General features: G+C 44.8%; 2 protein-coding genes and 1 pseudogene across 3 annotated transcripts in view; 1 reads left to right on the top strand and 2 right to left on the bottom strand.

The window, feature by feature from the left end:
* Positions 1–409: 409 nt before the first annotated feature.
* The window catches only part of grid2ipa (glutamate receptor, ionotropic, delta 2 (Grid2) interacting protein, a), a gene marked incomplete at both ends in the record, with an annotated part of 93,902 nt that continues 72,193 nt past the window's right edge, over positions 410–22,118 (bottom strand). Inside the window, 8 exons of the mRNA XM_080723007.1 lie at positions 410–490; positions 1,799–1,963; positions 3,211–3,329; positions 3,686–3,815; positions 4,338–4,424; positions 8,895–9,050; positions 13,389–13,585; positions 15,175–15,264. Of these exons, the coding sequence (XP_080579133.1) occupies positions 410–490; positions 1,799–1,963; positions 3,211–3,329; positions 3,686–3,815; positions 4,338–4,424; positions 8,895–9,050; positions 13,389–13,585; positions 15,175–15,264 (1,025 nt within the window). The remainder of the gene's footprint in view (positions 491–1,798; positions 1,964–3,210; positions 3,330–3,685; positions 3,816–4,337; positions 4,425–8,894; positions 9,051–13,388; positions 13,586–15,174; positions 15,265–22,118) is intronic.
* On the bottom strand, positions 17,487–18,530 carry LOC308284017 (cell death regulator Aven-like; the record flags this gene model as incomplete). Its single annotated transcript, XM_080724538.1, has 1 exon — positions 17,487–18,530. One exon carries the CDS (start codon positions 18,528–18,530, stop codon positions 17,487–17,489), a length of 1,044 nt encoding a protein of 347 aa, XP_080580664.1.
* Positions 19,421–21,345, top strand: LOC308284016 (alpha-1,6-mannosylglycoprotein 6-beta-N-acetylglucosaminyltransferase A-like; annotated as a pseudogene). Its single transcript has one exon. The product of its transcript is annotated as an alpha-1,6-mannosylglycoprotein 6-beta-N-acetylglucosaminyltransferase A-like (transcript).

The following is a 22,118-nucleotide window of genomic DNA, read 5'->3' as shown; positions in this document are numbered from 1 at the left end:
TGAAATAGCGGAAGAGTTTTAGTCACACACACATTCACAGTTGACCATTTGAACAAAACATATTTTCTATCCATCTCTTTCTGATTGCTGTGAGCTTTACAAACTGCTTCCTGATTCCTGTGATCCAGAGCGTTGCAGTCCTGACCCTATAGCTTTATGTTTAGAATATAAAAATACATCAACGCATAAAAACATGTCTCTGTTCAAACTTGTGAACCACGTCATACTGTGTGTCTGTCTGTCTGTCTGTCTGTCTGTCTGTGTGTGTGTGTGTGTGTGTGTGTGTGTGTGTGTGTGTGTGTGTGTGTGTGTGTGTGTGTGTGTGTGTGTGTGTGTGTGTGTGTGTGTGTGTGTGTGTGTGTGTGTGTGTGTGTGTGTGTGTGTGTGTGTGTGTGTGTTACTGTGAGTGTTACCAGGCCAGAGGGGAGGCCATTCGTGGAGCCATGGGGCTTTTAGGGTTTTCTGCCACCTGCTGGTCACTAAGGGCTCTCTGTAATAAAAGAAAAGAAAAGAAAAAAAAAAAAAAGAAAAAACGATCAAAAACTAGCATCTAACATTCATTTGGAAGTGCTACAGCTAAATTCCAGCCCGTTGCGTTGGCCAACTAAGCCTTTACTTATATGAAAATGATGAGTATCACTGTAGCAGGAGTTTAGAACAATTCAATTGAATTGTTCTTACTAATTCAACAGTTTAGAGTTAGTTTTACTACAAAGACTTGTAAAACATTGTTCACTGCATTTTTCATGTGATATTCTTTTCTTCATTTCCCCCCAGCCGTGTCTCCTTCTCTTCCTCTGTATGTCACACTTCCTGGTTTGGTTTATTTTAGTTTTTGTCTGCGGAGTTGAGTTACTTTTGTGCCTCGGTCGGAGTTACCAGTCTACCAGTATCATTGCAGACTTTAGTTGTATTGATTGACCGGTTGTTTATTATTTTTATAGCTGGGCCGATATCGGCGTTAATTTGCTGTGTTAATGCGACACTCTTATCGCACGGTAAAAAAATATCGCCGTTAATCGCTATTCTCAAAGTTGGGTATTGGAGCTGCATGCGCGATGACATCACACGCTGCCTTGTTTTGTTAGACCGCAGCCAACATGTTGTCTAGGCAGAGGTGTTCTAAAGTCTGGCTGTATATTTCACGACAATGTGCATGTTAATGTCACACTGTCATTGGCTGCACCTGTGTGCTGTGCTAGCTTTCCTATCTTCAGTTGTTAAAGGGATCCCTGGCTAATACGACAAATATGCCTTAATACATTATAATTGTCCTCTATAACTACAATGTAAAATTAAATGGCATAAATGTCATGTGTCATTTTTATGGCATGCATGTACAAAAAACAAAACACAAACACATTTGAAATATTGATTTGTTGCTCATAATTAACCATAAGAAGTATTAAGTTTGTTTTTATTTGCACATGCATGCCATAAATTCCATAGGGATAGATCACAAATTACATTTATGACATCATCAACTTGCGACGGGCATTTCCCCTATTGAGTGAAAGATTAGCTATTTCTAGAAGAAATAAAATAATTGAGGTGTTTTTAATTTTACATTGTATTTATAGAGGACAATTATAATGTATTAAGGCATATTTGTCATATTAGCCAGGGATCCCTTTAACAGTTACTCAAGATCACTGCATGGCCATGGACAGACATGACGATGTCTCTCCGTTCTGTGTCCGAGCTAGACAGTGCCCTAAAAAGTGTTTTCAAGCCGCCTCCTACCACGTTCTGACTGCCGTGATGATCAGTGCCGTCATTTTTGACCAATAACGCTCACCTCAAACTTGCTGATGAACTCGGAGAAGATGCCGAAGAAGGCCTCTGTGTTGGTGGTCTTGCTGTCCTCTCCGAAGTACTGAGCCGTCTTGTTGAACTCGTCCACAGACCTCTGCTGTAAGGACTCCAGAGACTGGAGAGCCGGGTGCTTGTTCTCCAGGAAGTTCTGCACACAGCCTGGTCAAGGAGCTTTACAGCGATTCAACAGGTACTACTAGAGCAGTGGTTCTCAATCTTTTCAGCCCGGGACCCCCAAAATAATCTTATTTTGTTGATACTGGTGACCCCTTCGCCCTCACAAACACTTGTAGCAGTTGGCATGACATTTAGTTTAACTCAGTCTGTTCCACTGTGAAAATAGCAGATCTACATGTTCACAACGCCTCTTGTGAATTCCTGCCTCTAATATTTGACAATTTACAGAATGTTTAACCAGAGGTATGTGATGCAGATACCCTGAGTCGGAAACAATATTAACTAACATTATTAATGTTAATATTGTCCCCCCAAAATAATTTGGTGACCCCCTGAGGGTCCCGACCCACAGGTTGAGAACCACTGTTCTAGGCCAATTAAGGGTTCCCAAACTTTTCAGGATTTCAACTGGGGACCCCCCAAAATAATCATTTTTGAACTTGGGACCGCCCACCCTTACAAGTACTTGGAATTGTATAGGATTTACAATTAGTTTGACTCAGTTCCACAGATTGTGAAAATAGCCTAGCCGACGTACAAGCTCACAACGCCTCGCACAGCCACTTTGTCCCTCTCCTCTCCTCAATGGCAGAATGTTTTCAACCCGCCTGAAAATGTATTCTTTGTTTATCAAAGAGCTGGAAAGGCACCAAACAAAAACTCTATAGCAATGATTACCATCAGAATAATAATGTTTTAAGCTTTTAACGAAAAACGTTTTGTTTTCACCGAAGACGATCACTTGCCTTCCCTACCTTTAATCCATACTTAAAGATTGCACAAGGAACCCAGGCAGTTATTGGACTCTTCTGTGTCTTGTCCAGTGCACTCTGAGGCAACGCGGACATAATTTGTGTGCTGGCGGATCTCGCCGGGTCCTCCGGCGTCTCGAAATGACGCGGAGGGGGACATGACTCCTGCTGCTGTCTGAGTAAATGAGGAAGTGATCCGCGGTGGAAAACGAGTGATAAATCATAGCGATTTTATCATTATAATGGATAAGCCTAAACAAACCAGTTCACATGAACAATACTGATGTAAAATAAATAAGATATCTGAACGGCTACATTTATTTTATACAATTAAAAGTTATAGGGGGGTTTGCCCAGGTTTATTTTTCTTCCGAACGCCAAAATAAGCCTGGGTTTCCGAGGCTATGTCCAGTGTGACTGAGAGACTCCCACTTTTTTTCTCTCTCTCTCTCTCTGGGAAGGATACACTCATGACCACAGCGAAGCGGTCCTCTGCAGTAGCTGGCATCTTCTGACACACTGACCTGATCTCCTGAATGGTGGTGTGGAGGTCATCCAGGTCTGACGTGATGGTCCTCTGGTTCACTGCACAGAGAGAGACGTGTGAGTGTGTGTGTGTGTGTGTGTGTGTGTGTGTGTGTGTGCGTGCGTGCGTGCGTGCGTGCGTGCGTGCGTGCGTGCGTGAAACAGGAGAGGAGAATGATAGAATGATAAAAAAAACTCTTAAAGTGCTTGATCAAATCAAATCAAAGTTTATTTACAGTATAGCACCTTATCAATGACCAAGAGCGAAAGCGCTGAACAAGAACACGTTTAAAAACAAGCAAAAGAAAATAATTGGCAAACAAATACATGACAAATACAACCTTGTAAGAACAAGGCGTTCTCAGGAGGTGGAAACACTAAATGGAATGGAATTGTAAAAATAAAGACAGACTAACCTTTGGCTGCGAGGGGCACCGTGGTCAGGTCTTTGGAGAAGTCCAGCACGTCAGGAAAGTGTTGACACAACGACTTGATCAGGATGTGCAGAAAGGTCGACTTCCCGTCTACTGTTTTAGTGGTGCTGAGCTGGGGAGGAGGAGACCACCAATATGCTTTAGCTATTAAAAAATAGCAGATATACAAGCTCACAGTGCCGCGCTGCGAGCTTGTAGATCTGCTATTTTTGAAAAATGTTGACATATTTTGCAAATCCTTGATGTATATTTTTTAATGCGAACATTTGTAACTCAAATATTTGCTTCTGGGGGGGTCCCTGATAAATAATATTTTGAGATTAGGGTTGGCAGCCAATTACATATAATTCTAGGGGTCCTTGACATGAAAAGGTTTGAGAACTACTGATGATAGAAACACAAGTTTTTCAAAAAACCTTAGAAGGATTTAGAAGTAATTTATAGAATCGGGTCAAAATATTTAAAGACTTACAAACATTTTCAAGATTTTCCCAAAAATAGCAGATCTACAAGTTCGTAGCGCGGCACTTGGTGCCGCCCTGTGAGCTTGTAGATCTGCTTTTTTAATAGTTAAAGTATAAAATAATGGTTAAAGTTCCAATATCAATATCAGATAATAATATGTTGTTTGTACCTCAGTTAGGAAGTTGATTTTGAAGCCGGTGGTCTTGTTGGTTTTAGGCTGACCAGTGTTCAAGTAGTTCCCCATCGCCAACACAAACTAATGACAGACACACCACAAGAAGACAAACTCTTGACAGTGTTCTTCCATATTTTGCACTGATTATTGACTAGTACATATATAGACATTTTATATATTCATAAATCAAAGATCAACGTTTGAGGAAAGTAAGTGCCACACTCATTCCCCACGTCAAGACTAGGGTGACCACCTGTCCCGCAAATCGCGGGACAGCCCCGAAATGACACCCTCTGTCCCGCGTCCCGTAATGCAGCGCAAATATCCCGCAAATCAAATATATGATGGGGGGGGAAAAAAAGAAGAAGAAGAAAAAAAAAAAAGATTCCTCGTTAATGCATAAATAAATATCATTGGTTGGGAGGGAGGGTAGGTGGGCATAAACAACAACAACATCCGTGTGTCAAAGTCAGGTGACACGCGTACACGGCGCTTACAGGTGCATAACTGCTGTCAGTCAAAAAAAGGACCAAGCGGAAACACCAAGGCTGATCGCGCGGAAAGTCCGGCAAAAACAAACAAAACGACAACATGGAGGAAAGTGGCAGTCAGGAGGAAACTCCAGCTCAGAAAAAGAAAAGATATTGTTCATATAACAAAGAGTGGGAGCTAAAATATAAGTGGGTGAGATGTGTTTCAGGCGATGCAAGCAAGGCAGAGTGTACAATCTGTCATCGGAACTTCACTATCAACCACGGAGGAGAGAATGATGTCAAACGGCATGGTGACGGTGAAATGCACAAGAAGAACGTCCAGCAAAGGCAGGCCAACACCAGCTTGACAAGCTTTTTTAAAACACAACAATATGACAGCAGCAAAGATAAAGTCACCGCAGCAGAGGTAGCCAGTGTATACCATACCGTGCAGCATGGCTTATCTTATCGATCGGGAGATTGTGGAATGAAACTTAACCCAGTTATTTTCCCGGACTCAGATATAGCCAAGACTATGGCTTGTGGACGCACAAAGAGTGCTGCTATAGTTACTGATGTCCTTGGACCTGGATCTGTGGAGACGTGCTTGCAACAGTTAAATACACCACTGGATCCTGACAAGCCAGATTCTCTCCCTTTTTTTTCTATTGCATCCGACGCATCAAATCACGGCACAGTCAAACTGTTCCCTCTAGCAGTGAGGTTTTACACTCCAGCACTTGGCGTGCAGAACAAGTTGCTGGACTTTTATGACGACCACAAAGAAGATTCTGATGCCATATTTAATCAGGTTAGTTCAAGGCTGCAAGCGTTAAACCTGGGGCTAGAACGGGTCTCTGCATATGGAACAGATAACGCCAGCGTTAATTATGGGGTACACAAATCAGTCTATAAAAAATTAAGAGACAAGAACGGTGCAATCATTAAAGCCAACTGCGTGGCCCACATTCTGCATAATTGTGGGAGGAATGCAGCTGACAGGCTTGATGTGGATGTTGAGACTGTAGTCACGAAAATATTTAGCCACTTTTCAATATCCTCAAAACGAACCCAAGAATTGAAAGACATTTTTGATTTTGTGGAAGAGGAATACATGACACTTCACCGGCACGTATCAACACGGTGGCTCAGTTTATGGCCAGCTGTCAAACGCCTATATGACTGTTGGCCCGCTGTCAAGAGTTATTTTGTGTCTCTGGGTGAAGAGAACTGCCCAGCAGCTCTATGGAAGTTGTTTCGTGATGATGAGGATGGCGAGGGAAAGCCATGTAAACTGCAGGCATACATTGTGTTTTTGAATAATAGCCTAAAGCTTTTTTATGATTCTGTGCTTGAAGTTGAGGGGAACGAGACAACTGTCTGTGAGCTTTTCAATGTCATGACGAATATAAAGCTGAAACTTGAACAACGATTAAAGGATCGTTTCTTTGGATTTGAGACAAGCACTATCCTGCAGCAATTTCCTACCACACAGGCTACTGCGATCGAAAATTACCTTCTCAATTTCTATGACAAAGCAGTCACTTACCTCAACAAATGGTTTGATTTCTCTGATCAGAATTACCTGAAACACATCTCATGCTTGGCTGTTAATAGGGAATTCAGCTTCCAAGAGCTCTGTGGAGCAGCTGAGGCTCTTAACATGAGCAAACAACTGGACATGGATCAACTTTATGACGAGTTTAGCGTTATGCTCCCACGGATGAGAGAACTCGCAGTGAAAAAAGATCCTGTCGCATCTAAGTGGACAACATTACTGAAGGATGCAAAATTGCCAAACATGACAGCTTTATTGTCCTTCATCTTGAGTATTCCAGTCACCAATGCTTTTGTGGAGAGACTGTTTTCATTGATGGTGGGCGCTTGGACCAACGATAGGAATCGCTGCAGCATTGATCTAATAAAAAACGAAATTCAAGTGAAAGTGAACTACAGCTACACCTGCCAGGAATTTTACAAGCATGTATTGAAAGAGAAGGATCTGCTAGATGCTGCCCGTTCCAACAAGAAGTACAAGTTCAAGAAGAAGGCTGGATAAAGGTAAGCTAACCTGTGTGTGTGTGTGTGTGTGTGTGTGTGTGTGTGTGTGTGTGTGTGTGTGTGTGTGTGTGTGTGTGTGTGTGTGTGTGTTCATTGCTGTTCATTCATGTTAAACTAAATAGGCGCCTCTCATTTTCTTCTCTCCCCTTTCTGCCTCCCTCTATCTCTCTCTCTCTCGCTCTGTGCAGGGCAGGGTAGCCTACTGAAGTCAAGAAATATGGCTTTGCCGAAGTCAGACCTTTTTTCTTTTTTTGTGTGTGTTTTTCATAATCTACAGTAGATATCTGTAGTTTGCACTGATTTTTGTGCCTGAGACTGAGTAACATTATTGCATTGGCAGCGCCGACTGCCTTATTTTGGCTGTATGGACATGATGGTCGGTCAGGTCGGACCGTGCGCATGTTTCTTTTATTTTTTCTGAACGTTTTTCTTATATCTACACTGTAGATTCTACAGTAAACTGTCAGTTTACCCTCTAGTTTATCATTGTGTCTGAGATGGGTGATTTGGAATGCCTTGGACTGCCTCATTGTCGCCGTATCTTAGTGCTCCCTCAATCGCGGAGCTGTCTCCCTTCATTGTTGTGTTAATAGGCTATTTAGAGAGAGAAACACTTTACTTGTCTTTATTACATGGCGATGTGTGTTGTGATGCTTGATAAAGTTGTTGTTTGATGTAATAAACAAGTATTATTTGAGAAATGAGAAACAGTGTAGTTGTGATTAGTTTATACCCCCCCCCCCCCCCCCCCCCCCGTCCCCCCCCGTCCCCGTCCCCGTCCCGCATTGTCCCGCAACAGGGGGTCGCCTGTCCTGCATTGGGCCTGTCTGGAGGTGGTCACCCTAGTCAAGACAGAAGATAAACGTGTCGTGCATAACTGATGTACTGTACACATCCTGTTGAGTTTACCCCTGACACATTGATATCATTCAATAGCTGGATGCAGATGGAAGGTGTTTTGTTAAGGTATTTTCAGTATCTTATCAGAACCACATGGTAAAAAAGGAAAGGCCATTTTTACGGAATTCTTCCACGTGTGTCACAGAAAGAGGAGTTGGGCGGACCAATCAGAGGCAGGACCCCCTCTTTCCCAGAGGCACTTTGCTTTGGCAATGTTTGTCTCCTCATGCCAATAAAGCTCCTTCTTTGGATTGAATTTAAGTCCCGGAAAAGACACACTGTGATTGGCCAGTAGTCACTTTGAGTGGCAGCGTGCCTTTCACATATCCGTACTTCCGTCTATCCTTTTTCACCAGTGGCTCCGATGAACTGCAGCGGTGGAAGAGGTACAGTATCTAGCTTTTTATATCTATGCACAGTAGCATCCAGACCTCTCAGTCCCTCCATCTGGGACAGGTCTACTTTCTGTGCCCAGAATCAGGTCATAATATCTGGAACAAACTCACAGCAAACTGCTACGACTCTTTGGGCCGATGCATACGCCGCTTTTAGGGACGAGTTTAATTCCGTTCGGTTGGGGGTGTCACAGCAGCTGGGCAGCACCGAACAGTCGACTTTATGACGGTACCCGCCCTCCCCCACCTCTGAATGACGTCATATTGTAGTTTGGACAGAGCCGAACCGAATTAAACTCGGCTCTAAAAGTGGAGTATGTGCACCGAGACAAATCTTTCTGTTTGCTGTTGACTTTTACTTTTGTTTTATTTAGTCTACGCTCTTATTTTTCATATTTTAGTTTTCTCTTAAAGCTCAGTGTCTTTTAATGTCTTAATGCATTATGTTAAACACTTGCTATACAAATAGTGTTGTGCGTGTGAAATCATCATCATAAGTGGAAGTTAAGCAGGAACGCCTTGTGAGTGGCAAAAACTACTTTCTGGCCTTGACAGCCCATACATCCAAAGAGAAAGGTACTATCCGATTGCTTTGAACTATATTAAACAACGTTAAACTTGCCATTCATTTTATGGATGTACAATTGTACATACCCTCATACTGTACACTTGCCTTGCCTAGTATGATGTTATTGTCCTAATAGCATGCATTACAACAGTACCTCTAGGATCTTGGCCAGCTTCTTGCTGGTCTTCAGCTCCATGGAGGCGTTGTAGATGCACTCATAACCTCCTCTCATCTCCTCCGTCTTCTCCTGCAGGGAGCACTTGAAGTGGAGGCTCTGCAGCCGCATCTTGTACTCTGGGACCGACAGCATCTGCAGGACAACTGTCACACATCAACATCTGCAGGAAAACTCTCACACATCAACATCTACAGGAGAACTGTCACACATCAACATCTGCAGGACAACTCTCACACATCAACATCTACAGGAGAACTGTCACACATCAACATCTGCAGGAAAACTCTCACACATCAACATCTGCAGGACAACTCTCACACGTCAACATCTGCAGGACAACTCTGACACATCAACATCTGCAGGACAACTCTCACACGTCAACATCTGCAGGACAACTCTCACACATCAACATCTGCAGGACAACTCTCACACATCAACATCTGCAGGACAACTCTCACACGTCAACATCTGCAGGACAACTCTCACACATCAACATCTGCAGGACAACTCTCACACATCAACATCTGCAGGACAACTCTCACACATCAACATCTGCAGGACAACTCTCACACATCAACATCTGCAGGACAACTCTCACACATCAACATCTGCAGGACAACTCTCACACGTCAACATCTGCAGGACAACTCTCACACATCAACATCTGCAGGACAACTCTCACACATCAACATCTGCAGGACAACTCTCACACATCAACATCTGCAGGACAACTCTCACACATCAACATCTGCAGGACAACTCTCACACATCAACATCTGCAGGACAACTCTCACACATCAACATCTGCAGGACAACTCTCACACGTTAACATCTGCAGGAGAACTCTGACACATCAACATCTGCAGGACAACTCTCACACATCAACATCTGCAGGAGAACTCTGACACATCAACATCTGCAGGACAACTCTCACACATCAACATCTGCAGGACAACTCTCACACGTCAACATCTGCAGGATAACTCTCACACGTCAGATGCACATCAGATATTTACTAAGAGATGATGCTTTGTATGGTACAGTTAACCCTTTCCAAGCCACGGGGAGCCACTTAATATTAAAACCGTTTTATACCGGACATCTGAGCAAGGAGTCTCAGCCGCGCCGTCTTTTACCGTACTATGTCATTAAAAACGAAATAAATGATTTTTATCCGAAAATATGCGATCGTCTAACCTTCCCTAGTCACCGCTCGTCCATCGATAGCGCATGGCTCGTCTGACATGAAGCAGAAGTGACGTCAGGTCCTTTCCCTGTAATAGCTTCCCAGCTGCCGTCCATTTTCTGTTTAGACGTTAGTCAGGGCTGCCAAGTTCCAGAAATTTCTAAGAGTGAGAAATTTTTTTGGGGGGGGGGAGTGTGCCCCCGGCCGAAGGCGGGGGGCGCGAAATTTTTTGGCCTTTTTAACATCGATTCAGAGCGATTTCGTGGCGTGTGGGGCTTAAGTTGGTTGGCGCAGACGGGGTCACTACCTCATGCTTATAAAGCATTCAAACTGAGTGACCAGCACAAGTAGAAATAAACTTGCAACAAGAATGACCAATAAATATACATTTATTAGAAAATGTCAACCAATAGCACCTTATTCAGTTCAAGTTTCAAAATTATGACCAGAACAAAACAATACAAAAGCAGGGCTGCCAGGCAGGCACTGCAGGCAAAAAGATGTTTTCCAGTCAAGGACCCCTTAGCTAAGGGAGATGAAGCAGGACCCCCACTACATATTGTATCAAAATTATGTTGCAAATGAAATCTTAATAGATGTCATAGATAGCTCCATAGACTTGTTTGACAGCACTGTGTATTTATCAAACATTTAAAACTCTCATCAGTAGGCTACTTCAGTGGTTCTCAAGCTTTTCAGCCTGCGCCCCAAATAATCATATTTTAACTGGGGACCCCCCCCCCCCCCTATAAGAGTTCAGGCAACATTTTGTATAACACGGCTCTACTGTGAAAATAGCAGATACATGTGAGCATGTAGATCTGCTATTTTCACGATGTCTGCCTCTAATACCTGACAATGTGTACAGTTTAATTTGTCATTTTAGAGCTATTAAAAAGTCCTTAAATTGTCACTTTAGAAATGTGCAGATGCCCTCTATACACTTAAACGTTATGTTAGTTTGTTTAGCATACTGTTGTGTATGTGAGAAAACAATGTTGCACATTAAGTTAATCGTCGCCAAAAATAATTTGGGGACCCCACTGGGGGTCCCGACCCACAAGTTGAGAACCACTGGGCTACTGGGATTCTTCCCTCCAGTAGAGTACCGGTAGTAGTGTTGGTTCAAAACCGCCCTATCTCTTAGTTCTAAAGCCCTCCTCAGAATAGGGGATATTAGGGTTGAAGACAAGTGGATACGTGTTAACCCATGAAATTATTGCGCGTGGGCTCGTTCGTGCATGCGCTCGCGGGAGGCAAGAGCTGGATTGTGGTCATCTTTGTGAAATATCGCTCGGCGTTTACTCGCGGAGCGAGTGTGTTTCTCCACCACGGCCCCGCGGGGCAGCGCGATCCCCGGCCCCGCTAGCTCGCAGCAACGGCCGTCTGTAGGGCTCTCTCTCTCTCGCTCCGTCGCCTGCATGTGTGTATGTGTAGAGGGGAGATAGAGTGGAGGAGCAGTGCAGCTGCATTCACTGCGCTTAGAATTCTCCGTGCGACTTTTACCGAGTGAGAAAACCCCCGCAACTTTCGGGAGAGGTCGGTGGGATGGCTGTAAAAATGCGTGAGAAATGACAAGTGTGGCGTGTGGCGTGAGAAGAGGTTAAATTGCGTGTCTCTCACGCTCAAAGCGTGAGACTTGGCAGCCCTGCGTTAGTGCTCGCATAGCTGGAGTGCTGGGGGCTAAGCTAGCGAAAATGTTCATATCGACTGAAGAGTCATACTTGGATTATTTGAGCCGACATTTACCTGAACGGATCGCGCACGCGAAACGCACGGGGAGAAGATGCGTCGGCCGAAACCGCCACTCTAAGCCAATGCAGACTGAGGAATTTCGCTGGGGACTGTGGTGAGAATACAACGGGGATCGACTGATGGTTATGGGGGATGAAGACCACGTGATATAGCGCTGAAGGTCTTGTAAAATGAATGCGGTTCAGATCATAATATAATAATAGCCATTCTATTTCGGCTGGCGAAGTGTTAATAAATGTGAACATTTCAGTAATATATATCTCTTTAAAGCTGTAGCATATCAGTCCTCATAACGAGCGTTCATTAATGTAGGAGAGTAAATTAGTAATTTCACTGGAGTCACGTGACCCATAAAGATCTTTCCGTGACCCACAAATGGGTCCCGACCCACTGTTTGCAGGGTTCCCAAACATTTTTAGCTCAAGGCACCCCTATAAATATTTTAAATATTCTTTTCATCCGAGGCACCCTTACACTATATTCATAATTATCACTGCCAGCACCTTATATTTATGCCATATTTTAATATTAATATGTTATGCTTAATATTTAGCATAACAGTATGATCTAACTTTCTTTTATCAACATTGTTACGTTATTATTATTATATTATTATTATTAATAATAATTATTATAAGATGATGAAAACATCAGATTTGCGTTGTACATTCAATTTAATTCAACTCCATATTAGGGCAAACATAAGCACATTTTTTCCATATTATTCTCCCCGAGATTATGTGGAAGGAAAACGTTGAGATAATAGTCATTTTGGTTAGAACTGACTGAAAATAACTTTGTACTTCAAGTTTAAAATGATTCAAATAAATTCCAAATATTATCAAATTATCTTGCGGGACCCCTGGACTGCCGTCACGGCACCCCAGGGTGCTCCGGCCGGCACCCACTTTGAAACCCCCTGCTCTATAGCAGAGTCCTACCTGCAGGACAAACTGGTCTCTAGTGTCTACAGCAGGGGTTCCCAAACCTTTTTGTCTCAGGGCACCCCATGAATATTTTGTTTAATCCGAGGCACCACTAAATTATAATTTTCACTCCCAGCACCTTGTATTTATAGCATATTGTCGTTGTCGGGTGGAAACCTTGTATGTCCAAAACCGCTCATTTTGTATTTATCATCTAAAAATTTTACTAAACTAGTGAAAACAGCCGATCTACAAGCACACATGTGTGCTTGTAGATCGGCTGTTTTCACTAGTTTTGTGCGACAGTCTTGTATGATGAAGCAGGGCTTTGCTTTACCAAAAGACATAAAAACTTGGATATACAATGTTTCTGCCCGACAGTGACGATATTTTAGTGATTATGTTCTGAGGAAAACATTGAGATAATAGCCATTTTGGCTAGAACTGACTGAAAATAACTTTGTACTTTGTACAAGTTTAAAATGATACTAAATATTATATTATCAAATGATCTCGCGGCACCCCTGGACTGCCGTCACGACACCCCAGGGTGCCCCGTCACCCACTTTGAAAACTCCTGGTCTACAGCAGACAGAGTCCTACCTGCAGGACAAACTGGTCTGGCTCACTGAGCTTGCCCGGGTCGTCTCTGTACTGGTCGTAGCGCTTCACCTCCTCTGCGTCGGGGGCGTAGTTGAGCAGCTGCTTGATGTGCGCGGGCTCCAGCCGGTCGGTGGACATGGTCATCAGGACCTTACGCAGCTCCACTGGGGACAGCTTCAGGTGGGCTATGAGGATGGCTGGGGGAGGCAGAGAGGTCAGAGGTCAAGGAGGAAAAGAGACTGTGGGCCCTATTATGATCCAGGTCTTATGCCTTATGCCTTAACTTCTTTACCTTTTTTTCACTATTTTGAAAAACATTTTTAAATACTTCAAATGCTGATCTACATCTGCACGTTGTGAACTTGCAGATCAGCTATTTGAAATATTTAAAAAACAAAAACAAAATAGTAAAAAAAGGCAAAGAAGTTAAGGCATAAGGCATAAGACCTGGATCATAATAGGGCCCTGTGTCTCAATGTGTTTTTACAAGTCAAACACACCACAACTGGAGAGCTCCACAACAATTATTTGACAAGTTACTAGTTACTTTGTAGATTTAGATTATTATTACAAAACATATTAACTACTTCAACCCTATTGCTTATGACTAGTTTGACGAGTTATAGTTATGTGTCCACTCTGCTTATGACGAGTATGACGAGTTTGAAAAAAAATATTATTATTATTTTTGGACCCCATTAAATCTAGTAAACATGATTTCAATCGCGATTTTGCATGTTCCACCCCCATACAACCCCATCTTTCATACAGGGCAGCCAAGTTTGCTTACATAACATGTAAAACATAATGGCTATTTTCTCAAGAATGCCTGAACGGATTTCCAATCTGATTTTTTTGTTTGAAAGCTGTGAACAGCCTGCACAAACATGGTGCATGATCTGTGCATGGGCGTGCATGATCTGTGCACTATAAATTACATGGAAGTCTATGGAAACTTATGGCGGGGAGATCCCAAAGAAGGCATATTTAAATGGCAGTAGATGAGTTAAGGCATAACACTTGACTTCAGTCCATTATATCTCCCCTTTAATAATACCAATTTGTATCGTGTAAAAATGGCCAATATGTGTTGTTTTTTCTTTACCTTATTACTGTGGGAGAGTGCAACCATTCAATGCTCCAAGCAACAAAGGTGAACACCAAGTATTGCAGGCCTGCCAAGCCATTTTGTACATTTTTGGAGGGGCGCTACCCACACGTTTGGCTGTGTTGCTCATTCCACGAATGCCAAATCCTTACAAGCTGTACCTCGTTGTAAAGGTGACAAATCAACGATAACAATGATATCAAACACAATACCATTTGGCATAATTTAAGGGGAGACATAATGGACTGAATTTGAGCAAATTTGTTTCGGCGCTACCCACACGTTTGGCTGTGGTGCTCATTCTAAGAATGCCCGATGCTTACAAGCTGTACCTCGTTATAAAGGTGACGAATCAACAATAACAATTATATAAAACACAATACAAATTGGTATTATTAAAGGGGAGATATAATGGACCGAAGACAAGTGTCCTTTCTTTTTGTGCTGAGTTTTATATACTTTTGAAAACTACAAGTGAGTTTTCAAACATTTCAACACGCTCTAACATGGGGTGGAAGATGGTTCCGCAGTTTGGGCACTACAGCAGATGATCTATCACCCCTGGAGTCTAATAATCGCCAATACAATTTTTACAAAAATCTTCATTCAATAACCCAATCTCTCCTTTATTGAACTGGAGTTATGGTGTGACACAGGCAAAATATCATTTCTACTCACAGGCGTTGTGTGCCTTCTTATGGGACAGAATCTCCACCACGTCTTTCTTCTTGAAGGAGTCTGGCTGAGGTGAGGGCTCTGGGAGAGGCACTGCAAATCACAGAGGGAATAAAACTGTTATCGTCATCACATCACCACACAACTACTGGTGACATTCTCCTTCTGTGTGGAAGCTCTCAACGTTGCACTTAACACTGGAAGAGTTGGAATAGAGGAAAGAGGGAACAGAGAAGGTGCGCTCAGTAGGGAACATACTGTATCTCCACCAGGCCAAGAGGACGCCCTGCTTTTGTGTCAGAGGGAAACAGTGGCATCAGCGATGAGATAAAAAAAAAGACGATCTAGTAACTAGCTCAAGAAGTGTCGCACCGTGTCAAAGCGCAACTCGTTGTGAGTTTGTAGATCTGCTATTCTTACATTTAAAAAGAATGACGCCAGGTTGAAAATGACTAGAAAAATACTAAAATAATGTGAGAGATACTGTATACTACTTGCCTGGTTAATAAACCAGACCCAACACAACAACACCCCCTGGCGGTAGTGGTGTTGTAGTATGGTCCTGAAATCCCAGACTCTCTTCCCAAAATGAAGTTTGTGATAGAGGCTGGCAACGCCAGGCAAGTATACTACTGTATATTACAATGACAAGGGCCATTATTGTTAACAAAATACAGAGAGAGTGCAATTTAAAAGAGGGAACCAAGCAAGAACCCAGCAGCTCTCTCTAGCTCTAATAAATGATATCATCTGGGGTAACGTCCTGTACAGCACTGTTTCCCAAACAGTGGGTTGCTACCCATGTGTGGGTCGCAGAAACATTTTTTATGGGATCTTTTGTTTTTTGTTTTCTACATTTAGTTTTTTTTTAATTATTATTATTCAAAACATTTTCAATAAATATTCCCCAAAAAGCTTTTTTTTCTTTCTTTTTCATGAATTAGAAACTAAATTCTCATTTTCTTTTTTCAGTCATTTTATGAAGAAAGCAAAATCCAAGAAATTCCATGAATTAGAACACAAATTAGTAGTACCGGTAATAATCTACAAGATCACAACACGGCGTGACAACTTGTGAGCTTGTAGATCTGCTATTTTCACTAGTTTGGGTCCCGGGCAAATGTCTACAAGCTAAAATGTCTACAAGCTAAAATGTCTACAAGCTAAAAAGTTTGGGAACCACTGCTGTAGAGTATATTTCATGAATGTTTAAGTTTACCAGTCATTCTGCACAGGCAGCAGATTGTGTTACTTTAGGGTTAAGTTCTACCTTACAGTATGCACTTTAATTGATTCCATTGCACTATTCATTAATGCTTGTGCATATGAATCCTCTCTAGGACCCTCAGGACATGGCTGGCTTCCTACTGGTCGTTCCAAGAGTTACAACAGAACAAAACACAGACCTGGAATAACCTCCCAGATTATTGTTAAACAAGCCTCAACTATCTGGCCTCTTTCAAGTCAAAGTTTAAAATTATTATTGCCTTTATATTGCCTACTCTACCCAGTAATGGCTTAAAAACAACCATGTCTTGTTTGAGCAAATGTCTTTGGTTGAAGCTTTTAATATTTTAATGTTTTATTTTGTATTATTTGTTACATCAAAAGGCTGGGAGTATTCGCTGTACTCTTATCCTTTGGATTTTGTATTTGTTGGTCTATACTGTTTTGAAGGATTGATTGAACATTGAAACAGACACTGAACAGCATTTCGTTTGACGAGGTGGAGGAAATGAATAAAGGAACCGATGTAATAAACCAGATGTGTTTTCTGTCCATGGATGTTGAGCCTAATTTATACGTTATATGACTCAACGAAAAATAACAGATTATTCCAGTCCTTCTTTCGTGTTGTTTTAGAAAGTTCTGATCCTCCAGTCGCACGCATCTCTGCATTCATTCACTTAAAAAAACTACAAGGAAAGTAACTAAAAGAGAATATATAGGGCCACCGATGGACAACAAAACTTTCTACAGGCCAAAGATATTTTGAATGATTATCTTGATGAAATGAAGTAAACGGTAAAATGGTGCATTTATATAGCGCTTTTATCCAAATCGCTTTACAATGTGCATTACATTCACCCATTCACACACACATTCATACACCGGTGGCGGTGCAAACCATGCAAGGCACCAACCAGCTCACAAGGACACATCGACATGTAGACAGGAGGAGCCAGGATTTGAACCACCGACCCATGGGTCATTGGCCAACCGGCTCTACCTTTTGAGCTACAGTGTTTTTTGGTTTGTTTGTTTGTTCTTTCGTTTTTTTTTCTCCTCTGTGAATGAACTGCGATGCTGAGAGATCATGAGATCATGCTGTCGAGCCAGTCCTCCAGGTCATCCTCTGTCACCTCCTGTGTGACCGGGCTGGTCTTGCTGGGTGGAGGCACCTCGTCCTCCACCTTGTCCTCTGGAAGCGCTTCTGCCCCTTCTTCTCTTTCGGCCTCTGCAGTTTGCCGACTGTGGGATGACGGAAATGCATGAGTTTCCACTTTGACACGATCTGGAGCAGAAGTCTCTCCATCCACAGGCAGAGCTCCCGAGGGGGCGGACAGCGGCTTCCGTAAACCCAGTAGCTGCTCTAGCGCCGCATCGTCCACGGGCGGCTCGGCCGCTTTACGAGAACGCAGAGGTGAAGGGCTCGGTGCTGGGCTTGTGGCCCGGGAAACTCCCTGGCTCACGCCGAGTCTTCCGAAAGCCGAGGCGAGCGGAGCGAACGCGGCGGACTTCTTACCCGCCACGTCCGGTTTCGGCACCGTGGTCCAAACAACGGGTAGCTCTGCCGTCGTCGGTGCCTGTGTTGCCAGCTCGGCCTCCAAGTTCAGTCTCTGATGGAGAGGCATCTCCTGGAGGGACTCGGCCAGCGCTGGAAGGTCCAGCGCACACACAGCCGCCAGGGAGGAGTCCTCTTCCCAGCGCTTCTCCTCGGCAAAACGGAACTGGGTGAAAGAATCCCCTGCTGACTGCAGCAGCACATGGTAGTCTGTTCCTCTCCGCGTGGGAGCGTCGTCGTCATCCTCAGCAGCGTCCTCTCGCTCCCACTCTGCGTATCGCTCCCAGTTTGACTCCAGCCTCCTCCTAGAGAACACCTCCACAGTCCCACCATCATGACCATCATCCTCCTCCAGCTCCACAGCGTTTCTTTCATCCGGGCCTCGACGCCCACTCCCGCAGCGATGGTCTCTTTTTCCACGGCCAAGGTGGGTGCCTCCTCTGCCACCTCTGCCACGGCCTCCGCCTGAATCCTCCTTTCCCCCACTCCCACTCCCACTCCCACCACCAGCTCCTCCTCCTCTTCTCCAATTACCTCCCCTGCCCGTGGCCACTGTGGCCGGCCGGCCCTCCATTGTGTGCAACTGATGGAAGTGTTAACAGACGAGGCCGTTAACGCCAACACTCTGTAACTGTTGCACTTCCTGCGTGTGTTTGTGTTCTGTGAAGCACTTTGGACAGGACTTCATGTTTCCCAGTCTATGATGTCAGTCATGTCACGCATGACGTATGACTCCGTGTTTGGCCAAAGATTTTGCCTGATCCGACCGCCTTCTATAAACTAGATGTACAAGCCCCATTTGGGGCCTTCATCATAGGTTTATTAGAAGTCGATGCCAATGCTGTCATTCTCTGGGCCCTGACTTCTATTTATGGAAACCAAGAAAGCTAAGCTGGGAGCTTAGCTATGCTACATGTTAACACGAATTCCCACTCATGTTAACCATTCCACCCCGCGGTCCCATTAACACGTTACCTGATGTGTTAACTGGTTACCATGGTGACCAATACCCCTCAAGCTACCGCGGCCGTGAGTGAGCAAAAACACTCAGTTTTTTTAGTTATTATTTTATAACCAAAATGCCTATTCCCATCGCTGGCATAATAAATGCCTAATTAATGACTCTTGCCAATCTACGTCTGGGGCATTAAATGCGTTAATGGAGGAACTTTTAGCCAATGAGGAAGCAGCATTCTTGGTTACGCCACCTTTATGCAGCTAACTGTGTATTAACCTACTGTAGGTAACGATTCCGTTATAAACATCAGAACAATACAAACAAAGTCAGACCTGTTGAAGGATAACATCTAAAAGTGAGACGGTAAGTACAGTAAATTGATTTCCAGAGTGATTGTAGTGCTTTGTCTAGGGACACATTTCAGCAGAGCTGTTCACAGGGAGCGTAATCCAACGGAGGCTGAACTCCATCGCCACCCCCTCCCACTCTCTCCTTCTTGCTAGGCCATGGCAACCCGTATGGCCACGACAACCCGCCACCTGTGGAAGCGCTCCTCCCAGTCCCAGAAGCTGGTCTTCTTCCTGCTGAGCTTGGGCTTCCTCTGGGGCTCAGTGACGCTGCTGCACGCTACCGGCCGGTGGCGGGCCAGCCACGGAAGCAGCGGCGCCGTGCTTCGACGGCAGGTCTTGGACCTCGGCGAGCGCTACACAGAGGCCCTGACCAAGGAGACCCAAAGGTCCTCCGTGTTCCTGGACAACATCAAGCTGTGGCGGCAGGGCACGCTGGAGTCCACGGTGAATCTGGACGACCGGGAGAAGAGCGGGCCTCCTCCGCCTCCGGATGGATTCCCTCGCTGTCCTGGCTCCACCCGGAGGACCAAGACGCTCGCCGAGGACCAGGCGGAGATCAGGACCACGTTTGAAGAGTTGCTCCGGGCGATGGATGGCAGGAAGGACCTTCGTTGGATGAGGCTGAGAATCGATAGCATGGAAAAGCCCTGGGTCAGCGCCGCCCGCTCACTGGCCGCCAAACAGAACCTGGCCAAGCGCAGGAGGAGGAAGATCCTGTTGCACCTGGGTCTGATATCCCGTTTACACATGGCAGCGGCCGCGTTCAGCGGCGGGCCGGTGGGAGAACTCGTCCAATGGAGTGACCTCATCGCCACGCTGTACGTGCTGGGACACGACGTCCACATCTCCGCCTCCCTGGCCGAGCTCAAAGAGAAGGCCAGCTGTCACGCTCAGGGTGACGAGCCGGTAGAGCTGATCTACATCGACATCGCTGGACTCCAAGATTTTAAGGCGACCCTCGGACCCTCCTGGGTTCAGTACCAGTGCATGATACGGGTCCTGGACTCCTTTGGGACGGAGCCAGCGTTCAACCACGAAGGCTATGCGCAGTCCAATGGCCTCCGGACGTCTTGGGAAATGTTGAACCTCAACCCTCAGCAGTTTTACACCCTGTTCCCCCACACGCCGGACAACAGCTTCCTGGGCTTCGTGGTGGAGAAGCAGCAACACGACGCCGGCGACATCAGACACGTTGGTGACGTCAAGAAGCAGAACCAGGCCCTGGTGTATGGCAAACTCCCCTTATATTGGAAGGAAAGAAGAAATACCTGGACATCGTCCACAGACACATGGAGGTGCACGCCACCGTGCAAGGCACCGAACACCTGCTCGACTATGTGAAGAACCATGGCATTCTGAACAGACCAGACCTACAGCTCCTTCTACGAGAGAGCAAGTTGTTTGTGGGCATGTCGGACCTAACCCTAGAGGGTCCTGCTCCTCTGGAGGCAATAGCCAATGGCTGCGCCTATCTCAACCCCAAGTTCAACACCCCCAAGGGCTGGAAGGACAAGCCCACCACGAGAAAGGTGACTTCTCAGCATCCATACGCAGAGGTGTACATCGGCCAGCCTCACGTGTGGACGGTCGACATTGAAAACTCCGCCGAGGTGGAGGGAGCCATCCGCTCGATCCTGAGCCAGAAGATGGAGCCCTACCTGCCCTACGAGTTCACGTGTGAGGGGATGCTGCAGAGAGTGAACGCCTTCATCGAGAAGCAGGACTTCTGTCACGGCAGGGTGACGTGGCCTCCTCTCAGCGCTCTGCAGGTGAGGCTGGCGGAGCCGGGCAGGTCCTGTACGCAAGAGTGCCAGGAGTCCCAGCTCATCTGTGAGCCCTCCTTCTTTCAGCACCTCAACAACCACGAGGGCCTGGCCGGGTTCGCCGCCGTAGACTGTCGGACGATGGAGTCCGGTGCCGACACGGCGGTTCCAGCTTACAGCGAGTCGCGACGCCACTGCGTTTTTCAGTCGGACCAACTCCTGTTCAGCTGTGCCGGGGCACACACTTCACTGACTCGGGTCTGTCCCTGCCGAGACTACATGAAGGGACAGGTAGCCCTCTGTAAGGACTGCCTGTAGCACCATTTGTTATAAGCAAGGTTTACATAACAAATGTGTATATAATATAGCTATAAGTCAACCCACAAGACAATTTTAGGGATGTCTCACATTTAATTTAAAAATCAAACCTCGGTTCGAAGTGAAGCAGTGAATTTTTATTCTATGTGAGCTATGAAATCTGTGTTCTAGATCTATACTTTCTATGTGCTTTAGTTCTATACTTTTATGAATTCTGAATGAATGAATGAATGATTTTGTCTGGAGGGCCAAATTGTTATGTGAAGCTTGACCAATTCTCAATTCTGCATGCACGGGACATGTACGGGACAGGCATTCTCACTCCTTGAGAATCTATGGGAATCCTCAAAAAAACAGGTACGGGACAGACAAAGTCACTCCTTGGAAGCGGCTTTCACCGCTTCAAAGACTACAATGTCTGGATCGTGACAGCCCTTTTGATCGGGACAATTATTAAAACGTAAAAGAGCTATAATATGGGCAGCTCTCTCTAGTTAGTATGATTGCTATAGGCAAGCAGACTATTGTTCTATGTCTGAGAACTTTTGTGTCACCTAAAGTAAACCTGTTTTAATTTAACCTTTTTTTCCCACCTAAGGTAAACCTGTTTACATTACCAATCCAACAGGACTGGTCATGCTTCACTTGACATCACATTATCTAAATATTAAGACAGAATTCATTTCCCAGCTGATTCCTTGCGACTCGCGTCAAATGCAACCACACTTGCAATTTCCCAGAATTGCACCTTTCTAGTTACTTGCGCCTGCAGA

This window comes from Nannobrachium achirus (genome assembly GCF_963921795.1).
Source record: "Nannobrachium achirus genome assembly, chromosome: 4".
In the NCBI taxonomy this organism is placed as follows: domain Eukaryota; kingdom Metazoa; phylum Chordata; class Actinopteri; order Myctophiformes; family Myctophidae; genus Nannobrachium; species Nannobrachium achirus.
The sequence above is the reverse complement of the archived record's forward strand: the minus strand, read 5'-3'. Positions and strand labels throughout refer to the sequence as shown.